The 15788-nt window shown below is 61.8% G+C and overlaps 4 protein-coding genes across 8 annotated transcripts in view; 2 read left to right on the top strand and 2 right to left on the bottom strand.

Moving 5' to 3' along the window:
• LOC110261339 (zinc finger protein 444) overlaps positions 1-15788 on the bottom strand; it is a 996914-nt gene that overhangs the window by 34275 nt on the left and 946851 nt on the right. The window lies entirely within an intron of this gene.
• Positions 694-3492, top strand: UBE2M (ubiquitin conjugating enzyme E2 M). Its single transcript, XM_021097419.2, has 6 exons — positions 694-952; positions 2076-2170; positions 2279-2317; positions 2430-2533; positions 2827-2890; positions 2975-3492. The coding sequence occupies exons 1-6, from the start codon at positions 844-846 to the stop codon at positions 3113-3115; spliced, it is 552 nt and encodes a 183-aa protein (XP_020953078.1). The 5' UTR covers positions 694-843; the 3' UTR covers positions 3116-3492.
• On the top strand, positions 4142-6869 carry CHMP2A (charged multivesicular body protein 2A). Of its 2 annotated transcripts, none has more exons than XM_021097415.2 (6): positions 4142-4259; positions 4976-5182; positions 6004-6183; positions 6258-6388; positions 6474-6535; positions 6659-6869. In XM_021097415.2, exons 2-6 carry the CDS (start codon positions 5015-5017, stop codon positions 6784-6786), a joined length of 669 nt encoding a protein of 222 aa, XP_020953074.1. In that variant the 5' UTR covers positions 4142-4259; positions 4976-5014; the 3' UTR covers positions 6787-6869. The 2 variants fall into 2 exon arrangements, with proteins under 2 accessions (XP_020953074.1, XP_020953075.1); XM_021097416.2 differs by having other exon boundaries at positions 4933-5182.
• TRIM28 (tripartite motif containing 28) lies at positions 7492-14647 on the bottom strand. 4 transcript variants are annotated; one of them, XM_084962314.1, is made up of 17 exons: positions 14017-14647; positions 13516-13692; positions 13227-13406; positions 10602-10737; positions 10409-10525; positions 10211-10325; positions 9933-10079; positions 9729-9843; positions 9528-9634; positions 9405-9441; positions 9279-9327; positions 8945-9197; positions 8536-8855; positions 8334-8457; positions 8164-8250; positions 7944-8081; positions 7492-7844 (listed from the first exon to the last, which is right to left on the bottom strand). In XM_084962314.1, exons 1-17 carry the CDS (start codon positions 14357-14359, stop codon positions 7668-7670), a joined length of 2622 nt encoding a protein of 873 aa, XP_084818440.1. In that variant the 5' UTR covers positions 14360-14647; the 3' UTR covers positions 7492-7667. The 4 variants fall into 4 exon arrangements, with proteins under 4 accessions (XP_084818440.1, XP_084818441.1, XP_020953004.1 ...); XM_084962315.1 differs by having other exon boundaries at positions 9279-9324; XM_021097345.2 differs by having other exon boundaries at positions 13227-13359; positions 13580-13692.

Here is a 15788-nt window from a genome sequence, read left to right as displayed (position 1 = left end):
AAGCACCTTGTTTGACCCACCTTCGCTGCCGTCCGCACGACTGCAGATGGGAATGGCTGGACCACAAATGAAGCGGCCCGCATCTGCCCCACTTAAAGACGGCCGCAGCACCGCCCCCTCCCTGGCTCCGCGGGCGTCCCCGGAAGTGACCACGGGACGGTCTGCACGGACGGAAATGCCCGAGCCTAGCCGAAGCAGCCCGATCCCCAGTCCCACCGAGAGGCAAGGCAGAGGGGCGGCGGCGGCGACGGCTGCTGCGCAGGCGCACAGAGCAGTTCGGGCGGGAAGAGCCGAGGCGGGCAGGCGGCGGAAATATCCGAAGCGGTGGGGCGCCCGAGGCCGTTGCAGACCTCCGCGCCGAAGCCGCCGCTGCCGCGGAAGCCGACACTCCTTCCGTACGCGGCCGCCTCCCCCGAGGCCCTCGCCTCCCCCCTTCCACCTCTAGCCGCAGACGCCCCTCGCGCAGGGAGCGAGGGAGCGCGCCAGCGGCGTAGCCAGAGAAGCCGGCGTCCCCGCAGCAGCTGGCCCTCAGGACACCGAAGTGGGCGAAGGGGAGGAGGGAGCGGCGGGGTGGGGCGGGGCCGAGCGGGCCCGAGGACAGCCGAGCGGGCCCGAGCGCTGCCGAGCGAGCCCGAGGCGCCGGGCCAGGCCGGAGCCGACTACGGGAGCCGACGCGGGCCGCGCGGTGGGCGCGGAGCGGCGCGGCAGGCCGGGCGGGTGGCGGCAGCAGCCAAGAAGGCCGCGGCGGCGGGTCCGAGTGGCGGAGGCGGCGCGGGCGGCGGCGGGGGGCCGGGTGGCCGGGGTCCCGGGCCCCGCAGCGGCGGCAGCGGCGGCGGCGGCAGGATGATCAAGCTGTTCTCGCTGAAGCAGCAGAAGAAGGAGGAGGAGTCGGCGGGCGGCACCAAGGGCAGCAGCAAGAAGGCGTCGGCGGCGCAGTTGCGGATCCAGAAGGGTAGGAGGTCGGGGGATGAGGGTGGAGGTCGGAGGTCAGAGCCTGGGTGAGGGTGATGTGGTCGCCAGGGGGGTCAGAGATGTCGGAAATGGGGTTGCGGATGTGGGGATTGGAGATCGGGGCCCTGGGGGTGGGGGTTGGGGGGTAATACAGTCATTGGAGGGGTCAGAGATGGGAGGCCTAGGATGGGGCGTTTAGGGAATTCCGAATGCCAGGCGTTTGATACTAGGAACCGGGAATCTGAGGGTCACGCAGTGGAGGGGGAGGACCAGGGATTCGAGAGTCTGGGGATCAGACGGGAACCTGGATGACAGGCAGAGGAGATACAGATAGCGGGGGCCGGGATTGAGGAATGGAGTGAGAGACAGTGTTTTATGCTGGAGCCATTAGGAATCAAGAGTCAGACGTGGTGAAGTAGGTTAGAGTCCTGGCATTCCTGGGTCAGGGGGCAGTCACATGGCAGTTTGGCTTTGGGGTGACACGAGGAGGAGAGGGATAGTGTGTGCCAGAGATTAGAGAAAGAGAAAGGTTGAGTTTAAACGATCACGCTGGAGATGCAGGTAATCTTATAGTCAGAGTGGTGTGGGTAGGAGGGCTGGGGACCCATAGATCTGAGGGTCAGGTGGGTACTTGGGTTTGGGATGACAAGCAGAGATGTAGATGAACGGTGGGGCTGGGGATTGGTGGAGGGAGTGATTTAGGGGGTGGGGAGGAATAAGTTCCTTGAGTGGGGACTCCTTTAGAAAGTGGAGGTTATGGCCAGGGATCCTGGGTGTGGGGTAGTCAGGGGCTTGATGGGGCATTTGGGAGTTGGGTTGGAGGGACCCAGGTGCTGGGACCTGGGACTTAGGGCTGTGGATTCAGAAACACTGGAGCTTACCCTAGGCAAGAAGCTCAGGTACAGCCACGATTAAACATGCAAGTTTGCAGTGTGTTCTGTAGATCCACAAGACCCTACCTGGGGATTGGGGAGCAGAAAGAGCAGGGAGGGGGTTGGGGATGTGGCCCACCGCCCAGGAGAGGCCCCTTCGAGCCCTGGCGGAGGCGGTGGGAGCTCTGCTGACGCCAGCCCCTTTTCTGAGCACCTTCCTTTCTATTTCCTTTCTCTGCTGTGTAAACCCAGACATAAACGAGCTGAATCTGCCCAAGACGTGTGACATCAGTTTTTCAGATCCAGACGACCTCCTCAACTTCAAGCTGGTTATCTGTCCTGATGAGGTGAGGGCACCCTTCACTGCGTTTCCTCAGGTGGGAATACCTGGTTCACCTGCCAGGCCCTGCAGGATGGGGTGATGGGGTCCTACTTCCTCTTCTCTTCCCTCACAGGGCTTCTACAAGAGCGGGAAGTTTGTGTTCAGTTTTAAGGTGAGTCCCAGGTGGACAGGGGTGGCTCCTTGGGCTGAGAAGGCAGCAGCGGAGGCTCCAGCCAGACACTGCTGGGGCATTATCCACCTCCCCTCTCTCTTCCTGGAGCCAGGTGGGCCAGGGTTACCCGCATGACCCCCCCAAGGTGAAGTGTGAGACGATGGTTTATCACCCCAACATTGACCTCGAGGGCAACGTCTGCCTCAACATCCTCAGGTGAGGGCACTAGCCCTCCGCTGCTCTCCAGCCCTGCCCGCCAGGCCCCCTTCATGGCCTTGCACTGCACCTGTCTCTGCCCCTTCACTCCCCCTTGTGGTCTCTGTCCCTGTCTCTTCATCTCCTCCTCATGGCTTGACCTTGGCTTTCTCCCTGGCCTGTCCTCTGCACCCTCCCACTAGCTTCTCACATTCACACTGTCCCATGCCCTGGGCTTGACCTGTCCAGTCCCAGCAGGGTCTGTGGCAGCTGCCCACTCACCAGCCCTTGACCATGATGCTGTCTGCCCACAGAGAGGACTGGAAGCCAGTCCTTACGATAAACTCCATAATTTATGGCCTGCAGTATCTCTTCTTGGTGAGTAGAGTTGGGGGCTGGGGCTGGGGAAGGTTGGCCCTCTGCTCCTTGGGCTTGTTGACCCCCCACCGCTGCTGGCCACAGGAGCCCAACCCTGAAGACCCACTGAACAAGGAGGCCGCCGAGGTCCTGCAGAACAACCGGAGGCTGTTTGAGCAGAACGTGCAGCGCTCCATGCGGGGTGGCTATATCGGCTCCACCTACTTCGAGCGCTGCCTGAAATAGGGTTGGCGCCTACCCACCCCTGCCGGGGTCACTAGCCCGGGCATCCCCTGCAGATATTTATTGGGGGCCACAGGTGGGGGGGGCATGGGAGAGCCGGTGGGGGAATCCCATGCCCTGGCCTGCCACCCCTCCCTGCCACCCGCTCCTAGTTTGTTTTTTTTTAAACCACCATGTGATTAAGGTCGGCACTGCCTCCCCCGACCAGCTCAGCGATGGGAAATGAATTGGCTTGTCTAGCCCCCTGCTGGGTGCTGTCCAGCCCCACTATACTGGGCTCTGGGGTGGGTAGCCAAGGGGACTGGATGGCCGGGAACCCGGCACCCCACCCCTCCACCACTGGAGGTCCCACCAGGCTATTAAAGGGGAATGTTACTGCATGGCCTCTGCCTCTTCCTTTTGTGGGCTGGGAGGGTCAGGTGATACCACCAGGGCTTCTGCAGCAAGAATGGTGGGAGTTGTGGTCACAGGTGACATTGGAGCACCTCAGCAGGTTGCCCTGTATGCGAGGCAGCCCTGGGAGTGGTGGGGGGACCGAGACCCCCGCCTCCGGCTGAGTAGGATAAATCCCACTCGGGGATAAGAGAGGGTCAGAATCTAGTAAGCCAGCAGAGGGGAAAGTCCGCACCTCTGTTAAGTCCTGCCGTGCCGTGGGTGGGCCGGGCCGGTGGAGGAGAACCCCGCCTGGCGTTGCAGGTGCCTGAGTTTCAGAAACAGAATTCGGGGTCCCTCAGATGAGCTGGGCCCTATGATGACAGGGTGGGATGCAAGACTTCCGGGTCGCTGGGCGGAAGGCGCCCGAAGGTGCACCAACCCCGCGGGGACCAGGACTCCGACCGTGGCTCGGCTCCCTCAAGCCAGATTTGAACCTGAGACTCCTGACCTGCTGCGGAGACGCGGAAGGTGGTGCGCATGCGCCGGGAGGGGGGGCGGCGGCGGCCGTTCCCCAGTACGTGCGCACGCGCGCTGTTGTCCCCTCCCAGCATTCCGGGTGCCGGCGGAGCGTGTGACGTCAAGTGGTTTAATCCGGAAACGGCGGCGACGGCAGAGGCGACAGAACCAAGGGGCTGTGGTTGGTGGGCGCTCCAGGGAGCCGAGCCAGAGGAGCGTGACCCGGAAGTGGAAGCGAACCCCCGTCCCAGCTCCGGTGAGTGGCCCCGCCGGGGCTCCGGTGCTGGGTGGGCGCGTGGGCGGCGGCGTACGAGGGCGCCTTGGCCGAGGTGTGGAGAGCCTCGCCCCTCCCCGGGCCCCTGCCCCATCCCTGGGTCGCCTGTGCCCTCCTGCCTTCGGTCCTCCCGACCCCCCCCACTTTTTTGAGCGAACAGGGCACCCCCACACCCAGTTTCTCATCCTCTGTGTGGGAGTCCCCGGCGTCCCCCAGCTGTGTTCTCCACACCAGGAGTCCCTGGGCACTCAGAACCCCTGTCCCAACTCCATCCTGACGCCGTCAGCTTCCCTCGCGGCCTCCACCTCTTCTGCCCGCTCCCGTCGGCGGCTGTCTCCTGTCCAGTCCCTGAGCCCCGCGACCCAGTGGCCCCCTCGCCACCCCACCCCCTGTGCGTTCTCATTCTATCATCTCCAGTCTCAGTCCATCGGACACTCCAGAACCTCATCCCAGGGTCTGGAGGAGACAAGTCTTGCGCCTCCCTGGGGGCACTGTGATGGAGGGGCTGCGGTAGGCACATTGTGGTGACCTAACCCAAGTCCCTGCGGCTCCTCCACTCTGCCTTCCAGTCACGCTGTTCACCCTGCTCACTTCTTTCCATTTTGCGTACCCACCCCCCGCCATCTGTCCCCACCCGAACACCATGTGAACCCAGCTCTGCCCCTCGCCCCCTTTCTGGGCCCCACGCCACCTTGCAGCGAGACTTGCCCCAGGCCCACCGGTGGGCTCCTGCGGCCATGGACCTGTTGTTTGGGCGCCGGAAGACGCCAGAGGAGCTGCTGCGCCAGAACCAGCGCGCCCTGAATCGTGCGATGCGAGAGCTGGACCGTGAGCGACAGAAGCTAGAGACCCAGGAGAAGAAGATCATTGCAGACATCAAGAAGATGGCCAAGCAGGGCCAGATGGTAAGCTCGGTCGGGCACAGGCTGGGACACAGAGCTAGGTGCTATCCCCTGGTCACACACTGGTACTATAGCAAAGGGGAACGGACAGAACACCCACAGGCGGGTGTTTCTAGGAAAACGGGGGTGAAGGGGTGAGGGGGGCCTTCCTAGTTTCAGGGTCCAGAAACACCGTCTTTGAGGAGATGGTGTTGGAGCTGCACTTCAAGTAATGAAGAGAGTGCGCCTATGACGACCTATGCATCAAGTGTGTCTGAGCTGCAGGTGTCAGAGGGCGCACAGGCCAGCCCGGGAGTGGGTGTGGGCCAGACCACCTGCAGTTGTGGACCACAGTGGGAGCTGTGCGCTAAGGATTTACTGAGTTGAAGGATTCACTTCGAGAGAGAAGTGACTTGAGGTACACTGGCGAGACAGATGCAGCCCAAACCACTAGGGAGCAAAGACTGTTGGCCTGAGCCGCTGGGTTGAGGAGGTGCCATTATCCAGAATGGGCAAAGCCAGGAGGGTGGGGAGGAAGTTACCAGCTGAGCTTTGGGCGTGCTAATACCAGAGCTGAGGGCGTTTGTGAGGCGGAGGGAGAAACGTCCTTTGACCAGAAGGGAAGTTCAGGGGTGGGGGGTTGACTGCAGACACACAGGGGAAAGGAGCCCTCAAGAGCAGGCCCTACCTTCTTCCCACCTCTCTGGATCAAGAAGGTGGAAAGCTTACATACAGAGGAGCCTGCGGGGCAGTAGAGACCCCTGCATGAGGGCGCAGGAGGACGGTGGAGTGGGAGGTGGTGTGTTCCTGAGGCTCGCTGCCTGCCGCCTTTCTCCACTGCTCAGGATGCGGTGCGCATCATGGCAAAAGACCTGGTGCGCACCCGGCGGTACGTGCGCAAGTTCGTGTTGATGCGGGCCAACATCCAGGCCGTGTCCCTCAAGATCCAGACGCTCAAGTCTAACAACTCCATGGCACAAGCCATGAAGGGCGTCACCAAGGCCATGGGCACCATGAACAGACAGGTGCGGCTCTCCCAACCCCCACTCCCTGCCCCCACTGACCCCCGGGGCCAGACTCACTCTCCTCCCACTTCCAGCTCAAGCTGCCCCAGATCCAGAAGATCATGATGGAGTTTGAGCGGCAGGCGGAGATCATGGACATGAAGGAGGAGATGATGAACGATGCCATCGACGACGCCATGGGGGACGAGGAGGACGAGGAGGAGAGGTTCGGAGCCCCCGGGTGCGAGGTGGGGAGGGACGCCTGGCTCTCCAGGTGCCTGGCCCTCACAGGGTGCTCTTTTCCTACCTAGCGATGCCGTCGTGGCTCAGGTCCTGGATGAGCTGGGGTTGAGCCTGACAGATGAGCTGTCAAGTGAGTGTTCAAAACCTTGGGTCCCACCCTCCCCGCTGCCCAGCCACAGGTGCCGCTCTGCCCACCCGCCTGCCAGCATCGCCCCGTTGCAGGGGCTCTTTTCCTAATCCCCACTCTCTGCAGACCTCCCCTCCACCGGAGGTTCCCTCAGTGTGGCTGCCAGTGGGAAGAAGGCCGAGGCCGCAGCCTCGGCCCTAGTTGATGCAGACGCAGATCTGGAGGAGCGGCTCAAGAACCTTCGAAGGGACTGATTGCTCCCTGTGCCACCCCAGGGAACCAGCAGATGGCCCAGCATTTTCACTGTACCTTCTGTAATAAAAGAGATTGAGCTCTAGGTCTGGGCCTTTGTGACTGTCCTGATGTGGGCCTCCACAGCGGGAGCCCTCGGCGGCAGGCACGTCGTCACGTGCACCAGAGCAACCAAGGGTAGGGACGGGGTGGGCTGGGTTCTCCGCTGGTCTGGGCGGAGCTGCACAGGCCAAGTCCTCTCAGGTTTTCAAGGCTTGCGAGGTAAAGGTCAGCTGTGAATAATGGCCCGGCACCCCTTCTGTCTCCAAAGGCCTAACACTAGCACCCTGAGGTGGGAGGCGCTGCAGATACCCTGACACAACCCTAAGACCCAAGCCTGGCTGGACCCCAGGTATAGTGTCTGGCTCAGCTTAGCCCAGCAGCAGTCTCAGCCTGCCCAGGTCACTGACAGAGAAAGGAAGCACTGGCAAGGGCCACAGGCCAGCCTGGGTCTGCCTACCTGCCCCGGGACCATCCTCTCCACCAAGGCAGCCCCCACACTAGGAAGGGCCCAGGAGGAAAGGGGGTTTTTCCCCACCTCTTAGACAGAAGGGGTGGCATGGCTGGCAACGAGAACCCCACCCCTAACTGGCTTGTCAGGGCTTTGGGAGAAAGGATATATAGAGACCAGGCCCCCAGGACCACTGCCCCACCAAACAAAACCTAAGTAACTGGTGAAGTTTTTATTAAATCCACAGAAGTAAAAACCATATTGTGAAGGGCTGGGGTATGGGCCACCAAGGAGTGGAACCAGGCCACCGGAGGGAAGAGGAACAGGAGCGGGAAGAGGGGTGACAGGACAGAGAACAGAACCAGGCTGGGCCAGCTTGGGGGCTGCCCAGCCTCAGGGGCCATCACCGGGGCCACTGGATAGGTCCTGGGCACTCAGGCCAGCACCCGGCAGGCTCAGTGGCGGAGGCTCCACCAGCACAGCAGAGAACTTGGTGTCACCAAAGGCCTCGTTCATGCGAGTCTCAAAGAAGCGCTGCAGGCCAATGATGGACTGCACGTCGGCCTTATCCTGCCAGGCAGACGACAGTGGACGGATGGGTCCTCGTCCTCCCGCCGCCCTGCCATCGGCCCCCTCTCCCCAACACGCGCCCCCGCCCCAACGGCTCACCTCCGTCAGCTTGTTGAACTGCTTGAACATGCGGCCCACGTCCTGGGCAAACTCCTGGGGGGAGCTGTAGGGAGGTGACAACTTCTCCTGGAGACGGGCTCGGATCAGGGTCAAGTCCAGGGTGCCGCCAGGCTGATCCTGCAGGGAGAAGCCCCGGGGGGGAAGGTGAGGCCAAGCAGCCCCCGCGCCTCCCTCTCATCCTCCGAAGTCCCAAACTCACCAGAGAGAATGTGGAGTCGGTAGCCAGTTGGTGCAGGGGCCTACAGGGCTCATGGCAGAAGAGGGCCAGGAGGACGCGCTCACACTTCTGTGGATGTTACATGGACACCAGAACATCAAGGGGGAGTGGGGGCTGCTGGCCAAACCAAGGGAGTGGGCCCCCACCCTCACCTGTTGGTTGGCTGGCGAGAGCTTGGCCACCACGCCAGTGCTGTCTCCACCGTCAAGGTTCAGGCTGCCATCCTCCTCCTTCAGGTCAGGGAGCACATGGCAGAGCGAGCAGCTCCACTCCTCCCTGGGGGGAACAGAGAATGAGGGGCTGCAAAGGACCCAGCCCAGCCCTCCACCCTGCAGACCCCACGTAGCCTCGCACCCTGGCACATCCTGCAGGGCAGGCAGGTGGCAATCCAGGTGGAAGCAGAACTCGCACTGGTTGCACATGACCAGGTCACCTGGTTTCTGGCAGACACGGCAGATGGTGGCACTGTCATCCAGGGCACCTGGGCCACCCGCTGGGGCTGAGGTGCCCTCTGGAGCCACCACCTCCAAGCCTGAGCTGGTGCTGCCACTGGGTGAGGCCAGGCGGGGGCCCTCGGCACCAGGGCCCTCCGCCAGGGCCATCAGCACAGGCTTGGTCTCCTGGCCCTCAGTGGCAGCAGGCGGAGCGCCAATGGCAGCCTCTGTTTCTTCCTCCTGCAAGGATGCGGGATGTTCAGCGACGTGCCAGCCTGGGCAGCTGATGGCATCCCTTCCCCAGCCAAGAATACGGAGGGCAGGCTCACCTTGACGATGGCCATGCCAGGCAGGGGCGGGGCCCCAGGAGCCCCAGGGGCTGCAGTCCCAGGTTGTCCAGCAGCAGCAGCTGCAGCGCCTCGCTCGATGACAATGAGGTTGTAGTCCTCCGTGGTGCTGCCTGGGAAGACCTTGAAGACTGGCGGCTGGCTGTCAGCGGTGAGATCCAAGTCCAGGCGTTCGAGGCTCACCCGTGGCACCTTGCGCATGAGGCCGCTCACCTCGCCGTCACCTGAGCGGGACCTGTGGGTGGGGCTTGGCGTGAGTACACGTGTGCTTGTGACCCTTCCATCCCTCTGGTCACCAAAGGATGGCCACACTCACCGCTTTACCCCGGACACGTGGGGCTCGGCACTCGAGTAGGGGTCGTCTGCTTGGACACAAAAGGAGAAGGTGGGGTGGACACAGAACAGCGGAGCTCACCCTCCCACCGGGCACAGACCCACTCACCTGATCCAAAGCCATAGCCTTCCTGCACCTCCATGGGCTGTGGGCAAAGCAGGGAACCTCAGTGGGAAGGCGCCACACAGGACCCCACGCCCCTCTCCTCTCCCGATCCCTTCCCCTGCTCACCTGGCTGCTGCCAGAGGTCTGCTTGCTCAAAGGTCCTGGAGCCCGAGGAGGGGCCATGGGTGCAGGGCCAGTGGAGTTGGTGCCAGGACGTTCTGCCACGATCTTGCCTGCAGTTACGGAGATACAACAAGCCTAAGACGACACCACGACACCGCTGGCTGGGATGACCAAGAGCAGCAAGGGCAAAACAAAACCTCTCACCGAAGGCCTCTGCACTCTTGGTCCAGGCATTGAGATCCCACTGGAACTTCATCTCGCCATGTGGCTCCACAGGGTCCACAATCATCTTGAGGGCCCGGTGCAGCTGGAAGTAGATCTGGGGTGGGGGCACACGAGCACACGGGCAGTCAAGAGGGCCCCGCGGTCCTGGGAGGCCCCCACCTGGAACCCAACACCAGCACACACCAGCTTTTTGGAGAGGAGCAGGGCTGTGTTGTTGTCACTCTCCAGAGCCCAGGAGGCAAAGCGCAGAATGTGTTCCTGGTGTTTCTGGATCTTAGTCATGGTCCAGTGCTGGCGCTCCAGGCGCTCCTGCTGGCCCTCAGTCACCTTCTGCAGGTGGAGGCGGAATGGGGGTCGGGGAAGGAGCAGAGCACAACTTCCACCCGCCACCGACTGGCAGTGGCAGCCTCCCACCACAGGCGGGGGGAGCAGGCGGCAGAGGAGGACCGCCCAGGCTGTACCTGGGCGTCGTTGACCAGCACGCGGCCCCGCTTGTTCAGCTCCTTCATGATCTGCAGGATGGCCATCTTGACATCCACCTGCACGCGCTTCTGCACATCAGACACCTGGCGGATCCTGGGGGCCGAGCGGGTCAGTCAGGCCCAGTGCGGCCGGTGCTCACCCAGGGACCGCCCCACAGCCCTGGCATCCACACTTACGAGCTGCGAACCTCCTTGGTGTTCTTCTGCAACGTCGCATGCTTGTCCCCGAGGCGCTTCACCAGTGAGGCCAGGAGCTTTCGCTGGTTCCTCACTGCATCCTCCAGGAACTGGTACCTAAGGGCAGACAAAGGTGGGCCGGGCGCCCAGCACAGAAACAGGCAGCACCCCCTCACCACGCCTCAGGACTCACTGGTGGTCCTTGTGGGCGTTGAGCTGGCAGTCCCGGCAGGTGAGGGTGTCGCAGCTCTCGCAGAACAGCACGAGGGGCTCGTGCTTGTGCACGCTGCAGTATACCGTGCGCTCACCGTCCCTCGACTTGGCTGGTCCTGGGGGAGGGAACCATCAAGCTGGAGCTCATCCTCAGCCACCTCCAACCCCAGCAGTAGGTGGAGCTAAAGGCCCCACCTCCTGCCTGTCCTGCAAGCCTGGACCAGCAGGTGGGAAAACCCAGAGGGCCTGCGGCAGTGGACAGAAAACCCACCCAGATCTTCTCTCTCAAAACCCACCGGCCTAAGCCTGACAGAGCGAACTGCACCCTCCTCCTTGCAGCCTCTGCAAGTACTGACTTTAAGTGTAAGGATGACAGATTCTCTGTGGCTCAATGGATCAAGGAACCAATGTTGTCACTGCTGCAACCTGGAATGACGCTGTGGCACTACCATGGCCTGGGTTTGATCCCTGGCCTGGGAACTTCCACATGCCTCAGGTGTGGCCAATAAGAACAAAAAAAAAGTGGGAGTGTTCCCGTTGTGGCTCAGTGGTGATGAACCCGACTAGTACCCGAGAGCATGCAGATGCAATCCCTGGCCTCGCTCCACGGGTCAAGGATCCGGTGTTGCCGTGAGCTGTGGTGTAGGTCGCAGACGCAGCTCAGATCCCATGTTGCCGTGGCTGTGGCGTAGGCAGGCTACAGCTCTGATTCGACCCCTAGCCTGGGGACTTCCATATATTGCGGGTGCTGCCCTAAAAAAAGCTAAAAAAAAAAAAAAAAGCGTAAGGTTGATGGGCTTGACTAGAGACCTCCCACTGTTCCCGCTACAGCAGCAGCCCGGTTGACTCCAGGCGGAGTTCCTCCACCTCTGAGCCCCTCTCACACCGGGTTCTTTTCTCCTCTGCTCACAAGGTTCTGTCAAGCACGGGAGGGGATTCTGGCTATTGTGGCATCGCAACACACAGAATACTTGTTTTCTGGCACAGTCAAAAAGCAAATCAGGGCCTAAAGACACTGTCAAGTACATTTTCCTTGGAAGCCATGCTTGGTGACCACCCGTCTCTTTTCTGGCAAAAGGAACCCTCTTATCAACCCACAAGATGCCTAACAACGCCTTCTCAGGCTAAAGTGATGAGATGTCAGACCAAGACTCTGGAAAGTGTCAGGCCCCCTCCCTAGAAAAAGGTCCTAGTACTCAGAGTACCTAATACACCAGGAGTTCCTGCTGTGCATCTATGCAGCACGAGGACTCAGGTTTGAGCCCTGGCCAGCACAGGGGGTTAAAAAAGATGGGGTGTTGACATAGCATAGATCAAGACTAGGGCTCAGATCTCATCCCTGGCTTAGTGATTCTATATGCAGAAACAGCACCCAAAAAAGAGCAAAAAAAAGAAAAAAGACCAATATACCACAGTGATAGCACCCCCCCCCCCAACAAAGCCTGTTGCCATTAGAAAACTACTTAAGAACATCCAATCCTCTCTCCTCCTGGGTCCCAATCACACCGACCCAGCCTGAGACATAAAGAACATCCATCATCCACGGCTAAGGTCCTCCAACGCCACCCTCTCCTGCACCTTGACCTTTGCCTGGAACCCAGGACCCCCTGGGGTCCCTGCCATTTTCGCCTGGATCCTCACGCCCCAGAACAACCACCTCCAGCCTTGTTTTCCCATCAAAACTGACCTCTGGGCTGGAAGACATAGGGCCCAACTACCAAAAGGCCATGTGTGGGGAGTCTGGACCAAAAACCAAGCCCAAGCCCAAGCCCCTCTTCATACCACTGCAAGCACATCCAGAGAAAACTGGAAATACCTAACTCAGCCATGGCCCACGATTAGAAACACTCCCAGCACTCACTGGTGAGTGACAGTCTGGAGGCCCTCACAGCTTTTTTTTTTTTTTTTTTTGTCTTTTTGCCATTTCTTGGGCCACTCTCACGGCATGTGGAGGTTCCCAGGCTAGGGGTCAAATCGGAGCTGTAGCCGCTGGCCTACGCCAGAGCCACAGCAACGTGGGATCCAAGCTGCGTCTGCAACCGACACCACAGCTCCGGGCAATGCCAGATCGTTAACCCACTGAGCAAGGGCAGGGACCGAACCTGTCACCTCATGATTCCTACTCGGATTCGTTAACCACTGCGCCACGACGGGAACTCCTCACAGCTTCTTAAACACTGTGACCCAGAAGCCTCACTCCTCACTTTCCTCTGCAGGCATAAACCAGGTACCAAGGAACATCAGGAAACCCCTCACAAAAGTCCCCAAACACCCTGTATCTCCTCATCTCCACCAATGAGGGCATACCCCCTGCCTGGGGATTCCTGGATGAGCTTCCTCAAATCCTCTGTACACAACCCCTGTGGCATAACGAAGTTCCCTGTGCACGCCCCTCCCTCCTTGCCTGGCACAGCTCTCCCTGCACCTGCACCTGCAGAGACTGCTCACTGGAGCACCAACTATTCCCTTTTCCAGTTCTGCCCTCAGGCCCTTCAGTTGGTGCCCCTCAGAAACTCTCAAACCCTTCCGCCCTAACGCAATCAGCATCATAAGCAGCTGAAGACACACAGGAGAGCAGCCCCGCAGCCTCCTCCATGTCTCGTACCAGTGGAGCGCACGGTGTGGTCCTTGGTGTACTTCACCCGCTGGTGCGCCTCCACGCACGTCTCACATAACGGCTCAGAGCACTCCACACAGTAACTGGTGGCTGGGGCATTATCCTCACAGCTAGTGCAGCACTGCTGGGCAAAGGCAGAGTCAGAAGAAGCAGAACCACCAGAGAGATCTGCATTTACAAGCAAGAGACACAACCTGTAGTGGTGCCCTTCCTTAGCCTTAACAGCTAGTCAAAGGCTTAAAACGTGGGGAAAGTAAAACCTAGAATTAGTACCAACCTCTGGGATGCTGATCCCTACCCATGGCCAGAGGCCTCCAGGGGGCTGCTGGGGCAGGATATACCTGATTAGCATCCTGGGAGTCGGTGGCAGCCTTGCTGCCACTGTCGCGCATAAAATAATTCTCCACAATGTCTTTGGAGAAACATTGTTGCTTACACACTGGACAGTCCACCACTGCGAAAAACAGAAAAAAACCAAGCTATTGCACGTTCCCATCCGAACTGCGACGCCATCCCCCCGCCGGGCCCCAACCTCCATTGCATGCCAGGCCGAGTTTCTCCTCTGGGAGCACGAACCAAACCCTCTGACTTGAATCAGACGCCCCATCTCAGCGCACCGCCCGCACCCGTCTGGCCAAACACCGTTCGGGACCCGATCCTCTCGCCCAGGCGAGGCCCGCCACCGTCACGCTGGGAACCGACCCCCAGTCTCCGAGCCGGGTCCGGATCAAAGGCTGCAGGGTGGGGGAGGGGCCGCCCCCGGCCCGACCGCACTCACCAGCACCGTCGCCCGCCGCGCCTCCGTCCCCAGAACTGTTGGCGGCGGCTGGCGCCGCGGGCCCGAGGCAGGCGCTGCAGGCAGAGTGCAGGCAGGGTAGCAGACGCGGTTCCCTCTCGGGCCGCAGGCGCTCCCGGCACACGCCGCAGTGCTCCAGCAGCTCCAGCGCCTCGCCGCCGCCCCCCGCGGGCGACGATGCTGACGCCGACGCCGAGGCAGACGCCGAGGCCGCGGCCGAGGAGGCGGCGGCGCGCTTCTCGGCGCCTGCCGAGCCCTCGCCCGGGCTCGGGCTGCCGGAGGCGGCCGCCGCCGCGGCCGAGGCTGCCGCCGCCGAAGCCGCCATTCACACGCCGCCGGGGGCGCCCAGGGGGGGAGGAGGGGCGCGGGGCCCGCCGCGCAGGCGCAGACGCGCTCGCCGCCAACGGCTGGGCCGCCGCCGCCGCGAGGCCGAGCGCCGCCACGCGCCGCCTGGGCCGCCGCCCGCTGCGCGCGGGGCGCTGCCGAGGCCCGGCCGGCCGCTGCCCGGTCGGCTGCGGACGCCGAAGCCCACGCCTCCTGCTTAGCGGTGGCCAAGACCAGCGCCACGCGGCACGCACACAACCGCTCGCCCGCGCGCCCGCTCGCAGAAAGAGCCGCGGCCGAGGGGCGGGACAGAAATAACTGGCGCCGACGCCGTCGCGCACGCGCGCTGGGCGTCCTCGCCCGGGGGCGGGGCCCGGGCGAAGGGCCGCGGGCGAGGCCGCGAGTACGCAAGCGCCTCAGCTGGCCCCTCCCATCCCCTCCTCCCACTCCGCCGCGCCGCTCCTGCGGCAGGGGCGGGGCATTTGCTTCGTTCCCCCCCCCCCCCCCCGCAGCCAGGTCCGCCAGCTGGGCGCCCTGAGGCCAGCCCGCTTACTGCGCACGCGCATGGACAGCCGGGTCCTCCACCTCAATCCCCGCCCCTTTGCCCCGGAGAGTCCTCTAGCGTGAGAGAGGGGGCGGGGCCGAGGCGGAGGCGAGATGCTGAGCCCAAGGGAGAGGGGCTAGGGTTCCCGGGACCAAGGAGGAAGTGCGTTTCTGAGCCGGGAGGCTGACTTTGGGGGTTTTACACTTTTTATTGTCTAACATGAGAAACACGGAGACCTGAGTATATCGAATAGGTCCCATGGAGCTCCGAGCAGGGAGCCTAAAATCCCGCCTGGTGCCCCAGGTGGCCCTTGTCATCTTTCAGCCAGCCAATGTGCTCACTCCGCTCTGCAAGCGGGCCACTGGGAATTGCTGTTGTACCCGACTAGTATCCATGAGGATACGGTTGGATTCCTGGCCCCGCTCAGCAGGTTAAGCATCCCGGGTTGCCATGGGCTGCAGGTCACAGACACGGCTTGGATCCTGAGTTGCTGGGGCTGTGGAGTAGGCCGACAGCTGTAGCTCTGGTTGGACCCCTAGCCTGAAAACTTCCATATGCCACACCTGCGGGCCCCGCCCAAAAAAAGTGGGTGAACTTCAACAGCAGACTACTGAGGAGGGAAGCGGGGGTCTGTGGCAATTCCATGTGAAGGCAGAGGCAGGATCTGCAGGAAAGGGAAGCCTGCCTCAGTAGGGAGCAGGATCTGAGATAGGAAGTACCGTGTTTGGGGAGAATCCTGTCAGATGGGAGAAGCTAGGCCTGGAGGAGGAATGCTCTTTGAAACATGGCCTTTGGTGGGAATCCCACTTGCAGGAGAAACAGGATCTGTGAGAATGCTGGGGGTGGGGCAGGGTCTGCGGGGGAGAGAGAAGTCCTGCCTGAGTTG

Source organism: Sus scrofa, chromosome 6, assembly GCF_054392235.1.
Source record: "Sus scrofa isolate SSC_HxYL_T2T_F1_AM1 chromosome 6, Sscrofa_HxYL_maternal_Yorkshire_Landrace_v2.0, whole genome shotgun sequence".
Taxonomy (NCBI): Eukaryota; Metazoa; Chordata; class Mammalia; order Artiodactyla; family Suidae; genus Sus; species Sus scrofa.
The sequence above is the reverse complement of the archived record's forward strand: the minus strand, read 5'-3'. Positions and strand labels throughout refer to the sequence as shown.

Bases quoted from the DNA above. Each gene is read 5' to 3' on its own strand.
- UBE2M (XM_021097419.2), top strand. From the start codon at position 844: ATGATCAAGCTGTTCTCGCTGAAGCAGCAGAAGAAGGAGGAGGAGTCG. The intron at 2,171-2,278 runs GTGAGGGCACCC...CTTCCCTCACAG, and splicing joins TGGTTATCTGTCCTGATGAG to GGCTTCTACAAGAGCGGGAA. The intron at 2,534-2,826 runs GTGAGGGCACTA...GTCTGCCCACAG, and splicing joins GTCTGCCTCAACATCCTCAG to AGAGGACTGGAAGCCAGTCC.
- CHMP2A (XM_021097415.2), top strand. From the start codon at position 5,015: ATGGACCTGTTGTTTGGGCGCCGGAAGACGCCAGAGGAGCTGCTGCGC. The intron at 5,183-6,003 runs GTAAGCTCGGTC...TCCACTGCTCAG, and splicing joins TGGCCAAGCAGGGCCAGATG to GATGCGGTGCGCATCATGGC. The intron at 6,389-6,473 runs GTTCGGAGCCCC...TTTCCTACCTAG, and splicing joins GAGGAGGACGAGGAGGAGAG to CGATGCCGTCGTGGCTCAGG.
- TRIM28 (XM_084962314.1), bottom strand. From the start codon at position 14,359: ATGGCGGCTTCGGCGGCGGCAGCCTCGGCCGCGGCGGCGGCCGCCTCC. The intron at 13,407-13,515 runs GTTGGTACTAAT...TTGTAAATGCAG, and splicing joins TAGGGATCAGCATCCCAGAG to ATCTCTCTGGTGGTTCTGCT. The intron at 10,326-10,408 runs GTAAGTGTGGAT...CTCGGCCCCCAG, and splicing joins ACCAAGGAGGTTCGCAGCTC to GATCCGCCAGGTGTCTGATG.